The following is a 20,639-nucleotide window of genomic DNA, read 5'->3' on the forward strand; positions in this document are numbered from 1 at the left end:
TTGGGGGGGGGGCATGTCTTTGAACAATATTTATTTATTTTTCTTTACAGTGCCACAGAAAAACACTACACTACATAACCAGGCAAAGTGCAGGAAATTAATGCATTTTACACTAATTGATTCATTGTATACGACTTTTTCGTTAAATTCTTTTAAAATTTTTCGGTTGTTTTCATTGGAAATCCTCGTTGCATATTTTAATTGAATGTGTATGTGGTATCATTTGGTGCCTTTTTTTAAAAGTAAGATTGCGTTTTGTTTTATTTCCTATTCATTTCAATTTTTAACCTGAAACTAACAAATTTAATGGTCAGTTTTTGCATTTTTTACGTCATTTTTCCCATGTTTTAGGACATTCTATAGGTCATATACCTATATTTTTTAGGTCATCAACTTCCACTCCCTATTGATAAGTCTACATACAGTGATTTAAAAGGTCCCGCTAATAATTTTTCGGACTTCTCTGTAATTTCCAATTCCTCCATTGGGTCTGTAGCTGAAAGATTTGTACGATCAGGAGAAAATTGCCATTGTTATATAATGATTAAAACCCATCCCAAAATCACCAAGTGATGGTAAAAATAAAGTGACATTTATTTTTCTTCTTCTTCTTTTCCCTTATACCCATTCTTGAAAGAAGTTCTATCCTGTGCCAGTCTTTTCACTTTGTCCGGTGTCTTCCGTCTCTTCTGTGCCAGTCCATAAATGTACTGGTTCCAGTTCAGCTTGGGTCGTCCCCTTCCTCCTTCCTTCTGGTCGGACATCAAATATTGTTTTGGTTTTCTCTCTTCCTTCATCCTAATGAGATGTACCAGCTAGCCTAATTCCCTCTTCTCAATGGTTTCAATCAGTGGTTCCTGATTCAGGCATAGTCTTCTTATTGTTGTGTTTCGTACCATGTCTCTCCTTGTCTTTCCTACCGTTTTTCTTAAGAATTTCATTTCTGTAGCAGTAAGTCTGCTCTCCGATTTAGTTTGCGTTATCTAACTTTCTGATCCATATAGCGTGGGGAGATAGACTGTTTTATATATTTTCATTTTTGTTTCTTTACTAATCTCCTTTTTACCTATAATGGTGCTACTAATATTATAGTACAGATTATTTGCTTTCTGAATTCTGTGGTTAATTTCAGAGTCCATTTTCCCGTCCGCAGTTAGTATGGTCCCTAAATATTCGAATTGTTCTACTTGTTCTAAGGTCTTACTATTCCAATGAATGCGCATCTTTGCTGGTTCTTGTTTAGTAAAATGCATAACTTTAGACTTGCTAACATTGATTTCCATCTTTCGTTCTTTGAATGCTCGGCCCCACTCTAGGACTGCATTTTGTAGGCTGTTACTATCTTTTGCTAGGAGAACAATATCATCAGCATATACTATTGTCTGTATCCACACCGGTTTCAGCTTATAATTTCCAATTTTACATTTTCTTGTTCTTTTGCATTGTTTTATAATTTGATCCATGAATAATATGAAAAGAAGAGGGCTAAGTCCATCACCTTGTTTTACACCTTTTCCCATATTAAATTCCTTGGAAGATTGTCCATTTATTCTAACAGTCCCTTTAACGTTCTTATATAGTGAATTATTCTAGTCAGTTTTGACGTTACTTGGAACTGATGAAGGGCCTTCCATATTTGTCCCCTTGGTACTCTGTCCAAGGCAGACCTTAGTTCAATAAAAACTGTAAATAGTTCCCCTCCTCTGCTTAGTGTCTTCTCTATTGCGTTCCTGAGAGAGAAGATTAGATCTTCAGTTTGGTGATGAGGCCTGAAACCTGCTTGCTCTTCGTCCAATTGGTCTTCCACTTGTTGCCTTAATCTTTTTTCTATAATGTGTGAATATATACTTTCTGGGCCACTGGTGCTAAGCATATTGCTCTATAGTTTGAGCAGTCGAGGGTACTTCCTTTTTTATCTATAGGAATTATTACATTCTGTTCCCAATCTTTTAGTATTCTCTCTGTTGCCCATATTAGTCTATATAAATCCCACGTAAATAAATGAACGCCAATTAAAAATTAGAAAGATGTTAATATACTAACATTTATGTATGCAACTGACGGCGGAATGTTTAAAATTTATACTTTTTAATTAACAATTATTTGTTATCTCAGAAAGATGTATCAGAACCTTTTAGATAATATGTCAAAGCTTACTTATGTACAAACTACACATTTTACTGTAACCCACAGTTGTTGGAACGTAACAACTTTCCTAGGCACAACGCATAGTATGCAGAAGAGTAATGGTGTCAAAAGGGGGATATGTATGTTCCGACACACGAATCAACTTGTGAGAATGTTTGTTTCAAGCGTCAACTTCAGGTTACAATTATTTGAAAACTTCTTGACGTATTACAATGTAACAAATGCCATTCTTAATTAATTTTTCCGTACTTTCAAATGAGCTGAAAATAAAATGGGGTTTCCATTAAAAAAAACTACGTTTGTGTTGAAAATCGTACTTCCTTACGTAGTTCAGCGTATTGTGTCCACTAATTTCATGGCCCCATCTCTTACCTATATATCCGCAAAAACAGTTTTTTGAATATTTATTGTTGTTCACGAAATATTTCCGATGGTAATTTTGGGTGACTCACCCTGTATATAAAAATGGATGTATATGTGTGTTTGTTCAGCAATAACTCTCGAATGCCTGGAGCGATTTCAACCAAACTTGGTACACGTATCACTTGCAATCTTGAGGAAAAAAATGTGTGGTAAGACACCCCCGGCACTCCTAGGGGTGGGGGTGCGAAGGGGCCATAAAATAGCATTCTGTTGTGTGGCATTTTCATGTCATATCCTGCAAGTTATGCTTCCTGCAACACAGCATGGCAAAGTTGGTTGCCTACACAGAAGGTGCGATATTGCTATCCTCGAGCAATTTCAACACATATCACTTACAATCTGGAAAGAAATATTGTGGGGGTAAGACACCTCTGGCACCCCTAGGGGTGGGGGTGTGAAAGGGGTGACATGTAAAAATAATTTAAAACGACCGATATTAGTGTGGAATACATAGTTTTCGGGGTCACTAAGATGAATAGCGACACTCCCAATGCCGTTCAACTCCAAGTTCATTTTACACTATAGTTAGAATTCCTGTCTAATAGAAGATTGGGATAAATAAATACCCAGGCAATTAGCTAGTATTTTATAAATTCTGGATGAATATTATCCCGACCAGGTGCTTTGCCAGTTTTTAAGGATTTAATTGCCTCTTGTACTTCTTTTAGTTGGATTTCTTCCTCAGCTTCCACATTCTCGTTTTCTTCATTCATGGGTCTTTCTTCATACAATTCCTCTTCTTCTCGAAAGGTTTCCACATAATATTCACTCCAGGTATCTAAAATTTCCTTTATATTGGTTTTCACCTCGTTATTCTTGTTTTTGATATTCCTTATTTCCTTTCCTCGTTTTCCTTTCAAATTTTTCAACACATGCCAAAATTTTCTTGGATTCTTTTAATGATTTTCTTCTATTTCGTTTCCAAATTGTTCATAGGTTTCGTTCTTCGCTGTTCTAACTATCTGTTTTGCTGTATCTCTTGCCTCTATGTATGCTTCTTTGTCCTCCATTCTTTGGTCTTTAAATATTTTAGCCATGCTTTCTTTTTAATTGCAACTTTTTCTTTCACATTGTCGTTCCACCATCTTGTCTGCTTCTTTTTATTTGTTTTCTTTTACTATTCCATATATTTCTGTTGCAACTTCAATGAGGCTTTCTTTCATTACTTTCCATTTATTTTCCACGTTCCATTCTTGTCTATTGTTTTGTTCTTTTTCTCTAAATTTTTCTTTCAGTTTCCTCTGAAATTCCTTTCTTTTATTTTGGTTTTCTAATGTTGGTATTTTAAGTTTGGTAAGGTTTATCTTAGTTGGTGCTGGTAGTGGTTTGAATCGGGTCGTCATTACTACGTAGTAGGGATGGGACCGATTAATCGGTACTCTATCGGTATCGGCCAATATAAGCATATCGGTGTATCAGTAAAATTACCGATTATTTTACTGATCCGATATATCGATAAATATCTTATAATTTAGTGCAAAATTCTGTCATTTTGTTGTAATTTTTATGGACAATTTCCATGTTCTTCTTTCTATGTTCTTCTTTCTAAAAAGTAAATGTCTAAATATTTAGCTTCTCTTGCACTGCAGTCACCTCAAAACACACATTTATTAAGGAGATCAATGTACATTTCAGGTTCTTATCATTTCTTAGCTTCTCTTGCACTGCAGTCACCTCAAAACACACATTTATTAAGGAGATCAATGTACATTTCAGGTTCTTCAAGGACCATTTCTAATTTTATATCGGATCGGTAGAATATCAGTTATCGGCATCGGTAAATTTTATATCGGTACTTTATCGGTATCGGCCCATCCCTACTACGTAGTAGTCTATGTTGAGTAGGATGAGTACTGAGTTCAGCGCTGTGAAAAACTCTTACATCCATTATATCATAGTTGGTGTTTTTTGTATATATGCAGTAGTCTATTGTGCTCTGTGCTCCTCTGCTAATTGCTTCAAAGGTAATTTGATGTATTCTTTTATGAGGGAAGAAGGAGTTTCTGATGTGGAGCTCGTTATCAATACGAAACTCCAGCATTTTATCTCCATTGCTGTTTCGGGTCTTTTCATCTCCATATCTTCCCAAACTTCCATGTCCTTTCCTAATTTCATTTCCCACTCTAGCATTCCAATCTCCCATTATGATTATTGTTTCCGTTGAATTTCTAGCCTCATCTAATGTTTGTTGGAGGGAGTTGTAATATAGTTATTTTTCTAGTTCGTCTTTATCCTCTGTAGGAGCATATACTTGTATAATGGCAATCCTATGGTTTAATTCCATTTCCAAGTTCAGTATTATTATTTCCAGTCAGTTACTCTACTGTTCAGTCTTTCGCTAATAATAATTCCCACACCTTCTCTTGCTCTACTCCTTCTTTCTACTCCTGAATACCTGAGAACATATCCTCTTTCCATGTCTACCTCTCCTGATCCTTTCTTTTTGACTTCACTAATTCCTAATATTTGAAGTTTGTATTTCTCCATTTCTTGTACAATCTCACTTCCTTTCCTGAGAGGGAGGTGATGTTCCAGGTTCCAAATCTCATAGTCCATTTTACCTTGCATTGTCATCATTGTTTAGTCTGTTCGGCGTCTATTCCTATGTTTCTCTGAATATGTATTATTTCACTTCATGTGTGTTATTAGCCCTACGATGAAGCTAGAGCAGTGGGAGGAGTGCTCCCTTTAAGCCTCTGCCCTTGCTTGGTTTTTTTTCGGGGTTTGCTCCCATAGCCTTCGGGTCAAAACCCTTACCACAAGGCAGTGAGGTTGTGGCTCTTCTGCCTCTTAGGATGTTGGGACTCTACCGTCTTTTTTCCATCTCTAGAGCCGTTGGTCGTTTTTCTGTTAGGGTTCCTTCCCTTAGTCTTTAGGGATCCCTCACCTCCCTACAAGTCATAGGGGCAGTGCTTATTTAATGGCTGCACTTCCTCACCATGTCACAATGCTGTCATCGGGCTTTTCTGGGTTTTTATTGAGGATGAACTTGCCAAAGACCATCTTCCCCAGGTCCTGATAGCATTGTTGCCTCGGTCTGGGACTGCTTATTTGGCATTGCCTTATTCGCAGCTAACCGCCATATCTGGTGACCGTTTGCTATCTGCTACCTGCGATCTGCCCAGTTGCTGAGGCTTGCATCGAAAAAAGCTTCATAGAGGCTTCTAACGCTGGGCATTTGTTTTTCAGGATAGGGAATTTCAGCATGCTTTTCAATAAGTCTGCAACAATGTAAATTTTCTCATGACTGTAGCACTCACCTATTACAATTATATAGTGCTAACCAGTCAAAGTACATAGTTACTCCTAGTATCCCAACTCCCCAAAATTTTGAGAAAATGAAAAATATGCAAACCAAGGACCTTGCACTGGCCAAAGTACTTAAGTCTCTGGTCTGTTATCATGTTTGTATCTTTTACACGTTTATGTCTCCTCCAAATATCAAACTTCTACATTATAAATGAAAATTAAGTTTTTTCGACCATAAGAGTATATTCTAGTGTGTATTGAAGAAAACTGGACATAATTTTAACTCTAGGATTCATAGTCTCAGAGATAACAATTTTTGAATTTGGAGGTTCCTGTAAAAAAAGCAAGACTATTACATTAGAAAATATTTTTCTTAGAAAGTATCATCAGTAAGTGTGCAATTCTCCCTACGAGAATGAAATACATATCGGGCAATTCGTACGTACTGTTTTGAACCCTCATGTCCTGACATTGCCTACCTGGGGATCGACAAAATTAAAATTTGCAAAAAAAAAATATTTTTTAACTTTTGTCATCTTCTTCTATTTGGTGAGTGATTTTTTTTTTTTTTTTTTTTTTTTTCAATAATAGGCATGTAGCGTAGACTGTACTGAAAGAAACGAGCTATAATTTGTAACTCTAGCATTCGTAGTTACGGATATATAAATCTTTATTTCAAACGTTCACACTTTTAAACTTCCCGCTGAATATGTGCCTTGCAATAACAAGTTGAAATTTTGACACACATTACAGGAAGGATGGATTATGTAGTGAATACAAATTGGCTTGGATATCACTTGTCCCTTTTGTGCTGCATCATTTCAAAAATCTGCCATTTTCCGGTGATTTTTCAATTTCTTGCATATTCAGCCACATATAATATGGGTTGGGTAATATATATGGAGATAACATAATGTGTGCATACTGAGCTCACATCAGGGTTACTTGAAATTTTAATGCTACCTTCCTGGGTGGATTACAGTTGTAACAGCAGGTACACAAAATATGCATTTTTTGACATGTAAGGCTTTTTGATGCATATTTTGAGGTATTTTATTTGCTAACATAAACAAGCTGAGGGTATTTTGATGCAATACACATGTTCCTTGGTTTGAGGTTTGTGAGGTGTGTAAACATCACTAGGCTGTGATCAATAGTTCCAAAGTTATTGAGTCCTGAAATTAGCTCTGAGACTCATTTCTCAGATTTGGGTCACGTTTTCTGTTGCCCACCACCTTCTTCCACAGGCTATAACTCTAGAACTATTCCGTGGAGGAACCTAATATTTGGAATACAAGCCTTCCAGACATGATAGAACCATCATGCCAAATTTCATCCAAATCAAAAAGTATGACCTGGAGGCCCTGGTCGATCTGACATGGAATGACCCTATAGCAAATTTATTTTTGTCATCCTGAAAATAACATTCCATTTCTGTTGAATAATCTTGCATATCAGAATCGGTTAAATTTCGGCATCGGTAAATTTCAGCTTCGTCTCATCACTAATATATATATCCTTGGGCATCAACAAGTAAGAGGGTGTTCCATCCAGCACGACACATGAAGATATTTAAGGCCTGATTGCACCAAGAAAGTTCAGTGGTAAAATCTCATTAAACAAGAATTGAACCTGTTTGCCAATGAAGCATCAGTTTCAATGCTTAAGTGCTGCCAACTGAAGATCATGGAAGTGACACATGTGCAGGGTGGTTGTACTGCAGTCAGAAACAAGTATTGGTACCCACATGTGTTACATGTTCATTAAAAAGAGCTTTTTCTTCCCTTTCAAATTGTGTTGTATCTAAAGAATTTTGAATGTTTGGGTAAGTGTTGTAATTCCATTTGAGTGAGTGAGTGTGTGTGATAATCAGTGTGCTCTCATAAATACATACATTTTTCAGCATGAAGCTTAAGACAGTTTCTTGAGGCAAATATAATTATGGAATTGCATTGATTTCCACTTTCAGATGATCCTCCCCCATACATTGATGGAGTGCGCATAAACAGCCCTCATTACCTGTGCAAGATACTCCTACAGGATAAAGGGGTCCATAGATTTACCTTAGTTGTTTCTCAGTATGAGAAGATGAATACAATTTTCTATACTCTCAGAGCATATTCTACCTGTTCATTTTCACTGAAAAAGATAGGACATCCTCATGAACATAAACAGCAGGTATGAACATTTCAAATAAATTGTATGAAGTTATATTTTGACTTTTTATCATAGTGTTTTATTTTCTAGAATTCCATTTGAAGCATTTGTTAAAGAGCGTGTATTGCACAGAAAGATCCAAAAACATGTGTCTTTGCATGTGAACTCTCAAAGATTAGAGTTAGGCACTACAATACCGCTGTAGTTTTCTAGGACAATACTGGTCAAACCAAACATTAAAATATTTTTGAACCTTTAGCATTCAGATTTTTAAGGAAAAAACTTCCAAATTTCAGATTTTTTGGGTTCTTAGCTTTTGAGTTATTAGCTCCGTTCGGCGAGCCAGACAACTTCAAGTCATCTTGAAGATATTGCACGTTTAGCGTCCAGTGGGCGGAAGTTGACATCACGTCTACAGAGTAAAATTGTCCAGCCATTCAGATGGCTTACAGCCATCTTGCAGCCAGAGCAAGTTAAGGAAAAGTTGACTTGTTTCGTCTTCGTCTGCACAAGATCTTGCAAGATGGCGACGTCCGTGGAGATATATGCTGTTTGGGATAATGTTATTGCGGGGATGACTGTAGTTATATTTGGTAATGTCTGACAACATTCTCTGCATTCAAAATAAATAAATGATGCTTTGAAAATGTTTAAATTTTGGTTTAACGTGTTTTATTATCAAGACGACGTTCACTGAATATCTCATCTGCTTCAAAGATCGAAGGGCGTGACTTTGACACAAGATTTGAACAATACAATCTACTTTAGAGAATGCTAAGTAGATATCCATAATGAGACCTAGCGTGGTAACATTTTTTCTATTCAGAATAAATATTTTGATTGTGCTCGAAATATTATGAAGCTGAATGTAAAAATGAGCTCAAAATTGATTTTAATTACTTAAATTCAATTAAACGTATGACCAAAGAAGATATACCATATGTACCCCCTTTCCGAGAATAGTAGCTACTTTTTTCATGCTTTCCTAAATATATCTATTCTCCGTAATTTTCCCCTTTACAGCTTGTGCTAGTTGTTGCATTGGCTAGTTTCATCCACAGACCGCGTACGACTGGCCGGCGATTCAGCTAAGATGATCTTAAGCTAGAAGTTGGTAGTCATATGTTTCCTCTCAGATGTATCTTGCAGTTGTCTGGCTCGCCAAATGCTATTGACTTTCAATTAAAAGTATGACCAAAGAAGATATACCATATTTATCCCCTTTCCGAGAATAGTAGCTACTTTTTTCATTCTTTCCTAAATATATCTATTCTCCGTAATTTTCCCCTTTACAGCTTGTGCTAGTTGTTGCATTGGCTAGTTTCATCCACAGACCGCGTACGACTGTCCGGCGATTCAGCTAAGATGATCTTAAGCCGGAAGTTGGTAGTCATATGTTTCCTCTCAGATGTATCTTGCAGTTGTCTGGCTCGAAAAAAAAAAAAAAAAAAAGTTTGATGAGATTTTGAAATCTTTGAACAATTGTACACCATGAACTATTTGACTTAGAGGGCTCAAATTGGTGTCATTCTCTTCTACTTTTAATGAGCTTTAATTTGAAATGCAACATGACTGTGCTATTTGAATTTTGTAATTTTTCAAAAATTCGAAAAAAATATTTTTTTGAAAATCTCAAAAGCACCCCCTTTTATTTTTTTAAAAAAAATATATGTTTTAAATACATCAATTGACTATTTGTGTGCAAGATTTCATAATGGGACGGCAATGGATTCCTATGGCAATTAATTTTTTCTAGTATAACGTGTGTGAAATTTGTTAAATAAGCTGAGTGGTTGATGATGAAGTCTTCATTTTAATATATTTTGTAACTTTTGTATTACAAATAATACAAAAAGTTATAATATTTGTCACTTTTGGTAATAATTTAATGGTACATGTTGCATAAAAAATTATCATGGTACATATCAACCTTAATATATAAATGTATGATATTAAAATTTGAGGAGCTTTCAGACCAAAGTGATATGCAAAAAGCCACACATGTAGCTTGTCCCTTGCATGTTTCGTGGACTGGGTCGTTTTTTCAATAAAGGGGTGCATCATGTCACTTTCGTCTGTTGTTCACACATGCACGGCGAATTTTAGCTTTTAGACTGAAGAGACCAGTGTTGCTTGTTGTTTGTCACTTTGATGTGACCCCTCGTTGTCACTTGTTGTTTCGATCAGAGATCTCGTTTACAGGTATTAGAAGAATAAAAAGTATTTAAATCATGCCCCTTAATATGGCAGAATGATTGATGAGAGATAAGATATGTGAAGTGTTCCAGAAAATTTTACAAGAATCAACAAAAAAGGAAGGAGTTTCAATTAGCTTGATTGTTTACAGTGGTATGTGATGACCATGCAACTTGAGCCATGCATCCCTTACACCTTCACACACACACATTTGCATAGATTGCATTGAAATTTGTGGCGTAAATATTGCAATTTGTTGCAACCTTTCAATGTTTGCAGCCGGTGGGTTGAAGGTAAGGGTGTGAGGAAGTTGAAATAGAAATTTCAGTTTTCCTTTGGTGGCAGCCTCTACCTGAAAAGGCTGCTAGAATAGCTCCCTCCAGTCTGCCAGCTTATCATAGCGGAGGGTAAGAAGAGTGTGAAAAAGATCGCTTATGTTGATTATGAGCTGTGGTGTCAACAAGATAAGAAATACTGTGATTTGAAAATAATTTTAAAATGTGAGATCGATTGATATATCACTACTAGACTTCCTACTCCTCAATGAACGTTATAGCTGTGTACTGCAATCTTCAGTCAGTTGTCTTTTCCAAAGTGCCTAGTTAAGTTGCTGTGATTTATACTCTCAAAGTGTTGCTTTTATAGTGACTTAATTCAAATTAATTGTTACTAAACTAATTGTATGGTAGATAAAAAAAGTTCTTTAGGTTATTATGAGTATTATGTGTACATATTTTTCGATATTAAAAACATTGTGTATTTGTATACCTAACTAAAATGTAAACACAAATATGCATTTTTAATTTGCTTACTTATATTAATTTTAAGGCGAGGAGGGACAATTTCCCCTAGGTCTTTCTCGCTGGGGCAGCTGCTGATCACTGTTGCCAACTTCGCTCTTTTGGAGCCAGATCTGGCTCTTTCGTGCACTCGTTTGACTGTGAACTGTGGCACGCGTCCTCTGCCCCACCATGATGCCACCACTGGCTCCGGCCCATAAAGACCAACTTTTACCATGAGTGTACATTTTGCACGTTACGTGATATTCGTATAGCTACTTGGTCTGTTAGGAAAGTAATGAGACTGATTTTCTGTAAATGATGATTTTTTTTTTTTACAAATCAAGGTTATCCCCTTCAAAATATTTCCCTTGGGCAGCTACACAGCGATGGAGGCGTTGTTTCCTTTGTTCGTAGCAGTGCTGGAAGGCTTCTGCCGGAATACCTTTTAGCTCGTCGGTTACACTCTTCTGGATATTATCCAAAGTATCAAAATGGCGCCTTTCAAGTGGTTTTTGAGCAAGGGGAATAAAAAAAGGTCACAGGGACTGAGATCCAGCGAATAGGGGCTGAGGAACCACAGGAATGCTTTTTTTTTTGCCAATAATTCATTGATGGAGACTGTCGTGTGACATGGTGCATTGAAACAATCTTTGTGCACACTTTTCTCATGTCCAAATCTTGTGTTAAAATTTGATGGACGGTACACACGTTCAAATTTAACTCACTACTGATCATTCTCACCGTCAATCGACGATCTGACCTCACAAGAGACTTCACTCTTTCCACATTGTCGTCCATTTTTGAGGTTGAAGGTCTTCCCCACAAGGTTCGTCTTCCACTTGTTCTCGGCCTTCTAAAAAGAACTTGTGCCATCTGAACATTTGTGCCCTAAATAGTACATGTTCTCCATAAGCCCTTTGTAACTTTTCATAAGTCACAGTAGCGCCAAGCTTTACCCAAAATTTGATGGCACAACGTTGCTCAAACTTTTGCCAGTCAATTTTCGTAATGCACCTCACAAACACAACTTCACGTCAGACGCTCTCAACAATCGTGTAGCAACTGTAGCAAGTTGAAACTTGTGCTGAGTCAACTGCAAGCGTTCGCCTACCTGCCGCGTGAGAGTGAGGGCAGCAGTGTTGCCGGTTCGTGCACAGTGTTGCCAGTCTCATTACTTTCCTAACAGACCACGTATAGTCAGCGTCACCCACCTCTTCTTTCCTCCCCATGTATTTTTATATATAGCGCTCTGGCTAAGATGAAGATGACAATTTTTTTATCTGGGAACCCTCTATTTTCGATTTTATATTAACATCATTGGATTATTGAGATGGGTGATGCTGCCAAATCTAGGTGATGAAAACTAAGAATAAATTGCCATCACTTTAAAGCTAACGGTAATAGCAGCACCACCCCCCCCCCCCCCCTCTGACACCTAAAATTACCCTAGGAGGCACTTTATGCAGCCTTCGTTAATCTAGCTCCTTGAAAGTCCTCTTTAGCTATATTAATGGTGAAATTTAGCTCTATTATGCACACCAGGTTTGGCAACACTGCGGGGATGACCGTAGGATGCAAGGAGAAATGCACTAGGCTTATGGGACCTTTATTTTATTCGTTCTCCCAGGAATATCAAACATCCGATGACATAGAAAAGTACATGGACGGAAAAAGGACACGTTGAACTATGTCATAGTAAATACGGAGAAACTAGTACTCACTTTTATCCGCGAAGCTGTTTTTTCTTCTTTTTCGATTAATTTCAGTGGCCACTGCCACCATCCTCGTTGGAACTTGCTGCACTGTTGCTTGGCGTGCGCCTTTTGTTCGTAGTTCTCTGGCTGCCGTTAGGTGCACTGTGCATCTTGGTGTGTCGTCTGCTATTTCTGGGCGATAACTGCTGTAGTAGGGGAATCCAAGTGTGGTGCGCTTGCCCGCTTTCGATATTTAGTTCGTGCGGGAAGTGCATTATGGCGTGCGTTTCCTTGATTTTGGTGTCTATGAGTGTGTGGGCAGTGTGTTTGACTCGAACCTTTTGAATTTTATGGCTATTGTATTTGATATGTTTAGCAAGACCAGTAGTGGGTTGGGCTTTTTTCGCATCTGCTAGGTGCTGTTGGATTCTTTCATTAACAGATCTGATGGACCTGCCAATGTAATGAGCCTTGCATTCACACTCTGCATCGTATACACCTGGGTTGTCAAGGGGGGAGAGGAAGTACTGTTTGTGCTTGTTCAGTTTATCAGTTATTTTGGAATTGGGTTTGTGCGCTACTTTGATGCCAATAGCCTGGTTATCTCTTGTACCTCTAGGGCAGGGATTCTGTTAGTTGTCAGCCATCTTTCAACTGAACGCAGTGCTAGGTCTATGGGGATTGAACTGTACATATCTACTATGTTAATGCTGGCTAATTTTGCACTGTCAGCTTGCACTATTGAAGTTACCAGATTTTTAGCATCAGCACTGTTGCGGAACACGTATGTTAGTTTGTGGTTGAATTGAGATATTTTGTTTTTTAGCCAGTTTGTTAGGTGGACCGAGGGGTAATTGAAGCCAGCTATTATAAGGCGCATGGGGATTCCAGGTTTATTAGTTTTAGGAATGCCATAGGCAATGGCAGGTGAAGGGTGGGGGTTGAGGAGGAATTTGTGGTCTTGTTCACTAAGTATGGCACTAGATTTCACTGCATTTTTCACAATTCTATTGTACCTGTCTGTGGGGTCTTTTTTGATGACACTGTACGAGTCACTGTTTAGTTTGTCTATCACTTTCGTAGAGTAATCACCTTTGTGCATGATTACGAACTGATTTGTTTTGTCAGACTTTAGACACCAAACATCATTGGTGTTCAGCCATTTGCCAAACTCGGAGAGGACAGAATAGATTTCTTGGTGCACTGGATTAGGTTTCCTGGTTTCACTGTTTGAAAAATTCCGGCTGCTGACGTTCTGATGTTTTCCGAATCTTGGGGTTTGGGGGAAAACAAGTTGCTTTTTCTGCCGCACACATGAGGTCGAGGGTGGGTGGCTTACTGTTTTGTACATTAAACTTATCACCGTAGGCAAGGAGTTCTTTGAATTTGTTGGGGATTGAGAGATTTGACAGATTTATGATGTTTTTTCCATGTCCGCCATCTGGGTTGATTGTATTCTCACTCGGCCATGTTCCTCCCAAGTGGTGAAGTTTGTTGCGCAGAGACCTAGTTTTTTGGTTTTCCAAGATTTGCAGCATGTATTTGATGTTATTCTTTGCATGTTCCCACCTAGCGGGTGGTAGCGTGGTTTCCAGTCTATTTCTTTGTCGTTCGCACGTGTGAGACAGTCGGCAAATTTCAGCGTGTTTGTAGGAAATAACGGCGGAAAGTGCACATTTTTGTGAAATATGGATGACGTTCTTCATTCTGTAACTGCTATTTTGCACTTTCCACTGGATGAACTTTGGAAAAACATCGCACCGTTTGCACGCTTTCAAGAAAATTACGTCCAATTGACGCACAAGTAACTTACGTTCATTTTGTTCGTATTCCCGTAATTCCTTCACATGCGAACAAGCTAAATAGCATCCACCCCAGGCTCAACTTCACCGTAGAACAAGAAAAACTTGGTAAAATCAACTTCCTGGACATCACCATCAGCCGTGCACTTAACAAATTCACAACCCTCTACGAAAGGAGATAGCCACCATCACTGAAATAGCCCTGAAGCATGGCTACACTGAATCACAACTTTCCACTTGGTGCAGTAAAGCGGAAATACAGGTCAGACAACCTAACCAACCACAATCAACCCATCCACAAGCAACCCAGCCACAATCAACCCCCAGTGACCAATATAAATGGTTTGCCTTCCCCTACCATCCCACCACTTCCAACCACATAGCCAAAGCCCTTCTCCCATTTGGCATCAAAGTAGCGCACAAACCCAATTCCAAAATAACTGATAAACTGAACAAGCACAAACGGTACTTCCTCTCCCCCCTTGACAACCCAGGTGTATACGATGCAGAGTGTGAATGCAAGGCTCATTACATCGGCAGGTCCATCAGATCTGTCAATGAAAGAATCCAACAGCACCTAGCAGATGCGAAAAAAGCCCAACCCACTACTGGTCTTGCTAAACATATCAAATACAATAGCCATAAAATTCAAAAGGTTCAAGTCAAACACACTGCCCACATGCTCATAGACACCAAAATCAAGGAAACGCATGCCATAATGCACTTCCCGCACAAACTAAATATCGATAGCGGGCAAGCGCACCACACTTGGATTCTCCTACTACAGCAGTTATCGCATGGAAATAGCAGATGACACACCAAGACGCACAGCGCACCTAACGGCAGCCAGAGAACTACGAACAAATGACTGAAGACTAACGAGGCTCTGGCAACTGGCCACATGGCCAGTTTAATTTTGTTTGTGTTGTCTTGTGTTTTGTCCTTATTTGTGCTGAGTGTTCTTTGCAGCCTCGGCTTTTTACGAAAGTCAGAACATTTTAATATTTTATGATTTTAATTAAGCAACGTTAGAGTTGTTATGTGTAACGGTAAGGGGCTGGACCCCGTATAGTGTGACGGGTGCAAAATAGCCTTAGTTCTGACGCACCCAAAATTTTAAAATCAAAATCAAATCAAATCAACTACGAACAAATGACGCACGCTAAGCAACAGTGCAGCAAGTTCCAACGAGGATGGTGGCAGTGGCCACTGAAATTAATCGAAAAAGAAGAAAAAACAGCTTCGCGGATAAAAGTGAGTACTAGTTTCTCCGTATTTATATACTACCGCATCTCTCTTTTCCCAATTATGAATATGTCATGGTAGTAGGAAAATTCGAAACTCCCATTTGATTAGCCGTAACTTGAAGTTGAAGTTGATTTCCCATAAGGAATACATGGGAGTCGGTAAATACTTATTAATTATATTTTTTCAAACATCGTGTCTAGCTTACTAATCAACTTGAAAAACAGTTTCCACTTGCAACATGGAGAGAAATTCATACCCTCTTGCATACTAAACCCTTTTTTAAATAGCAGTGTCCAATCCGACGATACTGAAATAAATGCACAACTGGTGCGTAATTGTCCCTCCTCGCCTTTAGTGATAAATATTGGGTATTTTCTTATTATTTACACTCAGAAAATTATGAAATAGATTAATATGTGGCAGTGGTGGCTGGTGGTCTGGCTCCATGGTGTGCGTGCACTTCAGCCTCACGTCTGGAAGTAATGTTCCTCTCAATTACTCACACCAGTTTCTGCATACATAATTATGCTAAATGTATTAGCAACCCAAGTTATGACCATCTTTTACTGATAATGAAACTATGGCAAGGTTCAAACTTTTTTAAAATATGAATTTTTTACAAATGGTAATACCTCGGTGGTTTTTCCGTCGATCATGGGGAGAAAGATATTATTTGGCTACAAAGAGTTTGTTTTGAAGTTCACTTGCACAAAAGGCTAATCAGGACTGAACTTATAGTTTAAAATGGGATCCGAGCCGCAAGGCCTACACCGGGAGTTTTAATAATTCAACATTTGATAACCTGACAAAATCACTCAAAACAAATAAATACTGATCAACAATATTAATATTATTGTCGATTTGCAAAATATTTCGTAAAACTTTCCACCTCGCTCCGCTGGTAATAGTGAGCAAGGAGAATGATAACATTTGCATACACCAAACAAATCAGCTGATCAGATTACCACATGCAGAAAATGAATTGTTATCTATCTAGCAGTTGTTTATTTATAATGACTGAACTAACAAAATAAAGCGAAATCAAGAAAATTACACAAACACGCACACATATATTAGTAATCAGTACATGCTGGCCTGCCACTTTATAATTTGTCTTTACCTTCCGTATTACTGCAAATCGTTGCAATCCTTGTAGCTAACTTCCTTCCCTTGCTTCACACTTGTCTACAATGCAAGACAGGTTTCGCTTTGTTGTCCCCACTCCCCCACACCTCATTCTTAACCCCTCCCATGCACGAAAGAAGGTGGGTGAGATGGTGATGATACCATTGACATTTCCCTCTTTAAAAAATCCGATAATTTGCCATGGTGTAACACGGTCTCGAATGGAACGGGATGTCAGCGCATGAGTGTTGATCTGCACATGCGCGATCGGTGCAAGTGAATTCCCTATGAAACAAGCCAGAAGGGGGGATTGGTTTTCTCTATACATGCAGCACCAGCTGAACACAAATCGCATTGTGTTCGTGAGCTCAGTGTTGCCAGACGAAAGTCTGATGAACCACAGGTGAAGTGGCATGGGAACATTCTATGTTTTGAAGGAGATGATGATCAATGAATAAATATAATAAAAAACATTTGCATTACAACTTTTTTTTGAGGTGTGCACGTGCGAATAGGCAGAAGCCGCTACTGATATGAAGACTTCAACATCAATCAAAGCTTATAATTACAGTTGTAATATCAAAGTCAACAAATGTAGCAAATTCCACACACATTATAATACAAAACATTTAATTTCCATAGGAATCCATTGCCGTTTCATTATGACATTTTGCACACAAATAGTCAATTGATGTATTTAAAACATTTTTTTTTTTTCAGAAAAATTAAAGGGGTGTTTTTGAGATTTTCCAAAAAAATATTTTTTCAAGTTTTGAAATATTACAAAATTCAAATAGCACAGTCATGTTGCATTTCAAATGAAAGCTCATTAAAAGCAGAAGAGAATGAGACCAATTTGTGCTCTAGGCTCAGAGACATGGAATGACCGTAACATGTATTTAATTTTTTTCACCACTTATTTGTCATTCTCACGTAGAATAAAAATAGAAATGTTTTCGAAGGCTAGGAAGCCTAACGGTTCTGACGGCCACCTCGATAACTATATCTTGGGTATTATTTTATAAGCAAATAAAAGTGTGATTTTTCCAAAGTTAATGGTATTTTTAAAGGGTATAATTAATCACATGAGAACCAGAGGAACTTAACTTCAAAAATGCAGTTTTCACTTTTGTTTAAATAAACTCTTCTGAAAAGCTCTATTTGGAGTTGGATCAACATATCTCCAGTTCTAATCCTTAGCAGTAAGATGGAATCACATATCCCCAATTTACTGATTCTTTTTAAGAGTCCGGCATATTCCTAATAATACATTATTTCCTCTCTCCTGTAAATTTGATAGATTAGAGTCATGTCCTTCTGGTTCTTACATAACAAAGTGATATCAGTACGTATCAACAATTATTGCGCATAAATAAGTATAGTGAAAATTGTGGAACAACCATGCCCAAAAATGTACACTACTTTTTCAATGAAGTGTTACTTGTGCTCTGGGCATAGGAAGCTACCTATTCAAATTCAAAGTTTACACTGTTGACTGTTCAGAATAGTTTAATTTTCTCCAAATGAATAAATATTAAAAATAATCGTTTGCCGTAATACAGTTTATTTTTTGCTTATGCAAGATTTTTTCTGTTGTTTTCCAGATTTCTAATGGGGAATGGAAAGGAAGAACAGCAGGAGGCTGTGGAAACAATCCGTCCACATACCCAAACAACCCCAGATACCAAGTTAAACTTGAATCTACTCACAACAATAACTTTTTGCTTATAGATTTGAAAGGCCCAAAACAGTATCAGATTGGATTTGATATTGTGTGTGTTATTGCTAGTGATTCTTCAGCACCAGGTTACTTCAAGCAAAAATCATCTGGGTCATTTAGGTGAGGACTGCCATTAAGGGTTTTCTTATATGTATGTGAATTAGTCTGCCTGCTCCTCCCTTGTTTTCACTGTCCAATCCTCCCTGCAGGGTCATATTTTGTGTTCCTGACCCTTTGAACTTCGAATCACTTTGAAAAATGGCACTCCCAAAGTTTGATATAAATTAGGAACAAAATGAAACTTTTTTTATGTATGTTGTGTTTCCCACACAACTGGAAAACCTGGAAATCTCAGGGAATTTGAAAAAAATATGAATCTCATGGAAATGTCGGGAAAAATCTAACACTAACTTCCTTTACACAAGCTACTTTAATGTATTCGTTTGTAATCTTCTGTTTGTCAAAGAGTGAAAATATTTAGATGTTCTCTATTTGATTTGTTTAAAATTTTATTTTTGTGAACTGTAATACAGTTAGAAGACCTGTAACCTTTGTCCATAATTATATGTATAGAGATGTCATTTTATTCTTGAATTAGTTTTGTTAATGGTATCAGAAAGTAAAAATAATAATTTGGAATGATCTGATACAGTGAATTCCCGTTGTGTGTTTCATGATAGTATGTTTTTCTCATTAGTACATTTTTTTTCTGGTGGTATCTGACGATTCCCCTAAAGTTTTGTATTATTATATTTTAGTTATGCGATTTTTCGAGTTATAGCTACATCCAACTATTTCAGTCCCAACAACAAAAAAAAACTTCAATTATGCATTTTTAATTCTGATTGCTCAAAAGAATGCTGTTCTTGCAGTTCAAGATTTCCATGAAGATAACATGTGCCACCCATTCCCATACAGGTTTTCTTATCAGCTAGAACCATGCTTGTATCAGAGAGTAGGGGAGGTGCAATGCACCCTTGAACCAGAGTCGGTCTTGCTAAATAATCCTGCTTTTGTTGTTTGCATTGTACTGGGCGAGTTGTATCTGCCTGAAGCAGATCGTAAACTGATATCTTTGAAGCTGTCAGACAAGCCTGTCGTAAACACTACAAACAAGCTGAAAAAAAAGGGAGGGGAGTCAGCAGTGGCTTGCAGATGGGGAAAAGTTCCGCTGTGTCTTGTTGCCATGTTATTTAAAGATAATACAGTGTTTGAAGACAGAGAAGCTGCAGTACTTTTTTTTATGCAAACGAAATCTCAGATAAACCAATTATTGAACATTGTGTGACTTATTTTTAGTGTGTGAATGGAACACTGTGTGCATTTTCTTTCTTCACTGCTCTGAGTGTTCAAGAGGATTATTCATGTGTTAGCTGCAAGATAAAAGTCACGGTTTTGTTTATCAGAAGGCAAGACAAGAACAAAAAGTGGCTTCTCTTTTAACTCCCTGTTTTGTGTGATAGTCATATTTCGTAATTGTCAAAGCAAAGCAAGGAGACTGCAGCTTCAAAACAACAATGTTTTTCTCCTCTATGTTGGGTGAGTCATTGCTGTTAGAAGCGGATATTGGCAAGTGACAGACTAACACAAACGTAAAGTTAAAATAGCAAGCTGGGGGAATGTAGGTCCTTGGTATTTAAAAATAAAGACACTTGGTGAAGACAGAGAAGCTGACGTACAGCATTCATTTTTTTTATCAGCAGCGTGCTTATTCTCGAACTAAACTGCAGAAAGGAAGAAACAAAGGAGGAAGGATTATTGTTTCCTTTTCCAATGCTGTCAATGTAACGGACATACAAGCAATATTTCCTATGCAGATAGCTGCATAAAAAAATAGAGGCTGCTTCATGAAATTATTCCATAGCCATGCACAGTAGTTGCAGATTAATGAGTTCTTGTGAGGGGAGATGGGTGACTTTTTTTTTCACTCGTTCCTAAACCAATATCGGATAACCGGGTGTGGTAAATTCTTCTTACTTTCCCCCATATTCAATGTGGCAGACAAGAAGAAGGAAAAGTTTTCACAAACAAATGCCCCTTTCTCTCCTGTCTACTAGGAAGGATTCTGTTGAAGCATGGGCATAGAAGTGTGAGT

The 20,639-nt window shown here is 37.7% G+C and overlaps 1 protein-coding gene across 1 annotated transcript in view; it reads left to right on the forward strand.

Moving 5' to 3' along the window:
• LOC145986351 (calpain-7-like) overlaps positions 1–20,639 on the forward strand; it is a 62,463-nt gene that overhangs the window by 33,857 nt on the left and 7,967 nt on the right. Inside the window, exons 9-10 of the mRNA XM_083120224.1 lie at positions 7,790–7,998; positions 18,429–18,664. Coding sequence (XP_082976350.1) covers positions 7,790–7,998; positions 18,429–18,664 — 445 coding nt within the window. The remainder of the gene's footprint in view (positions 1–7,789; positions 7,999–18,428; positions 18,665–20,639) is intronic.

The sequence above is a fragment of the Lepisma saccharinum genome, chromosome 4, assembly GCF_977018435.1.
Source record: "Lepisma saccharinum chromosome 4, izLepSacc3.1, whole genome shotgun sequence".
NCBI classification, from domain to species: domain Eukaryota; kingdom Metazoa; phylum Arthropoda; class Insecta; order Zygentoma; family Lepismatidae; genus Lepisma; species Lepisma saccharinum.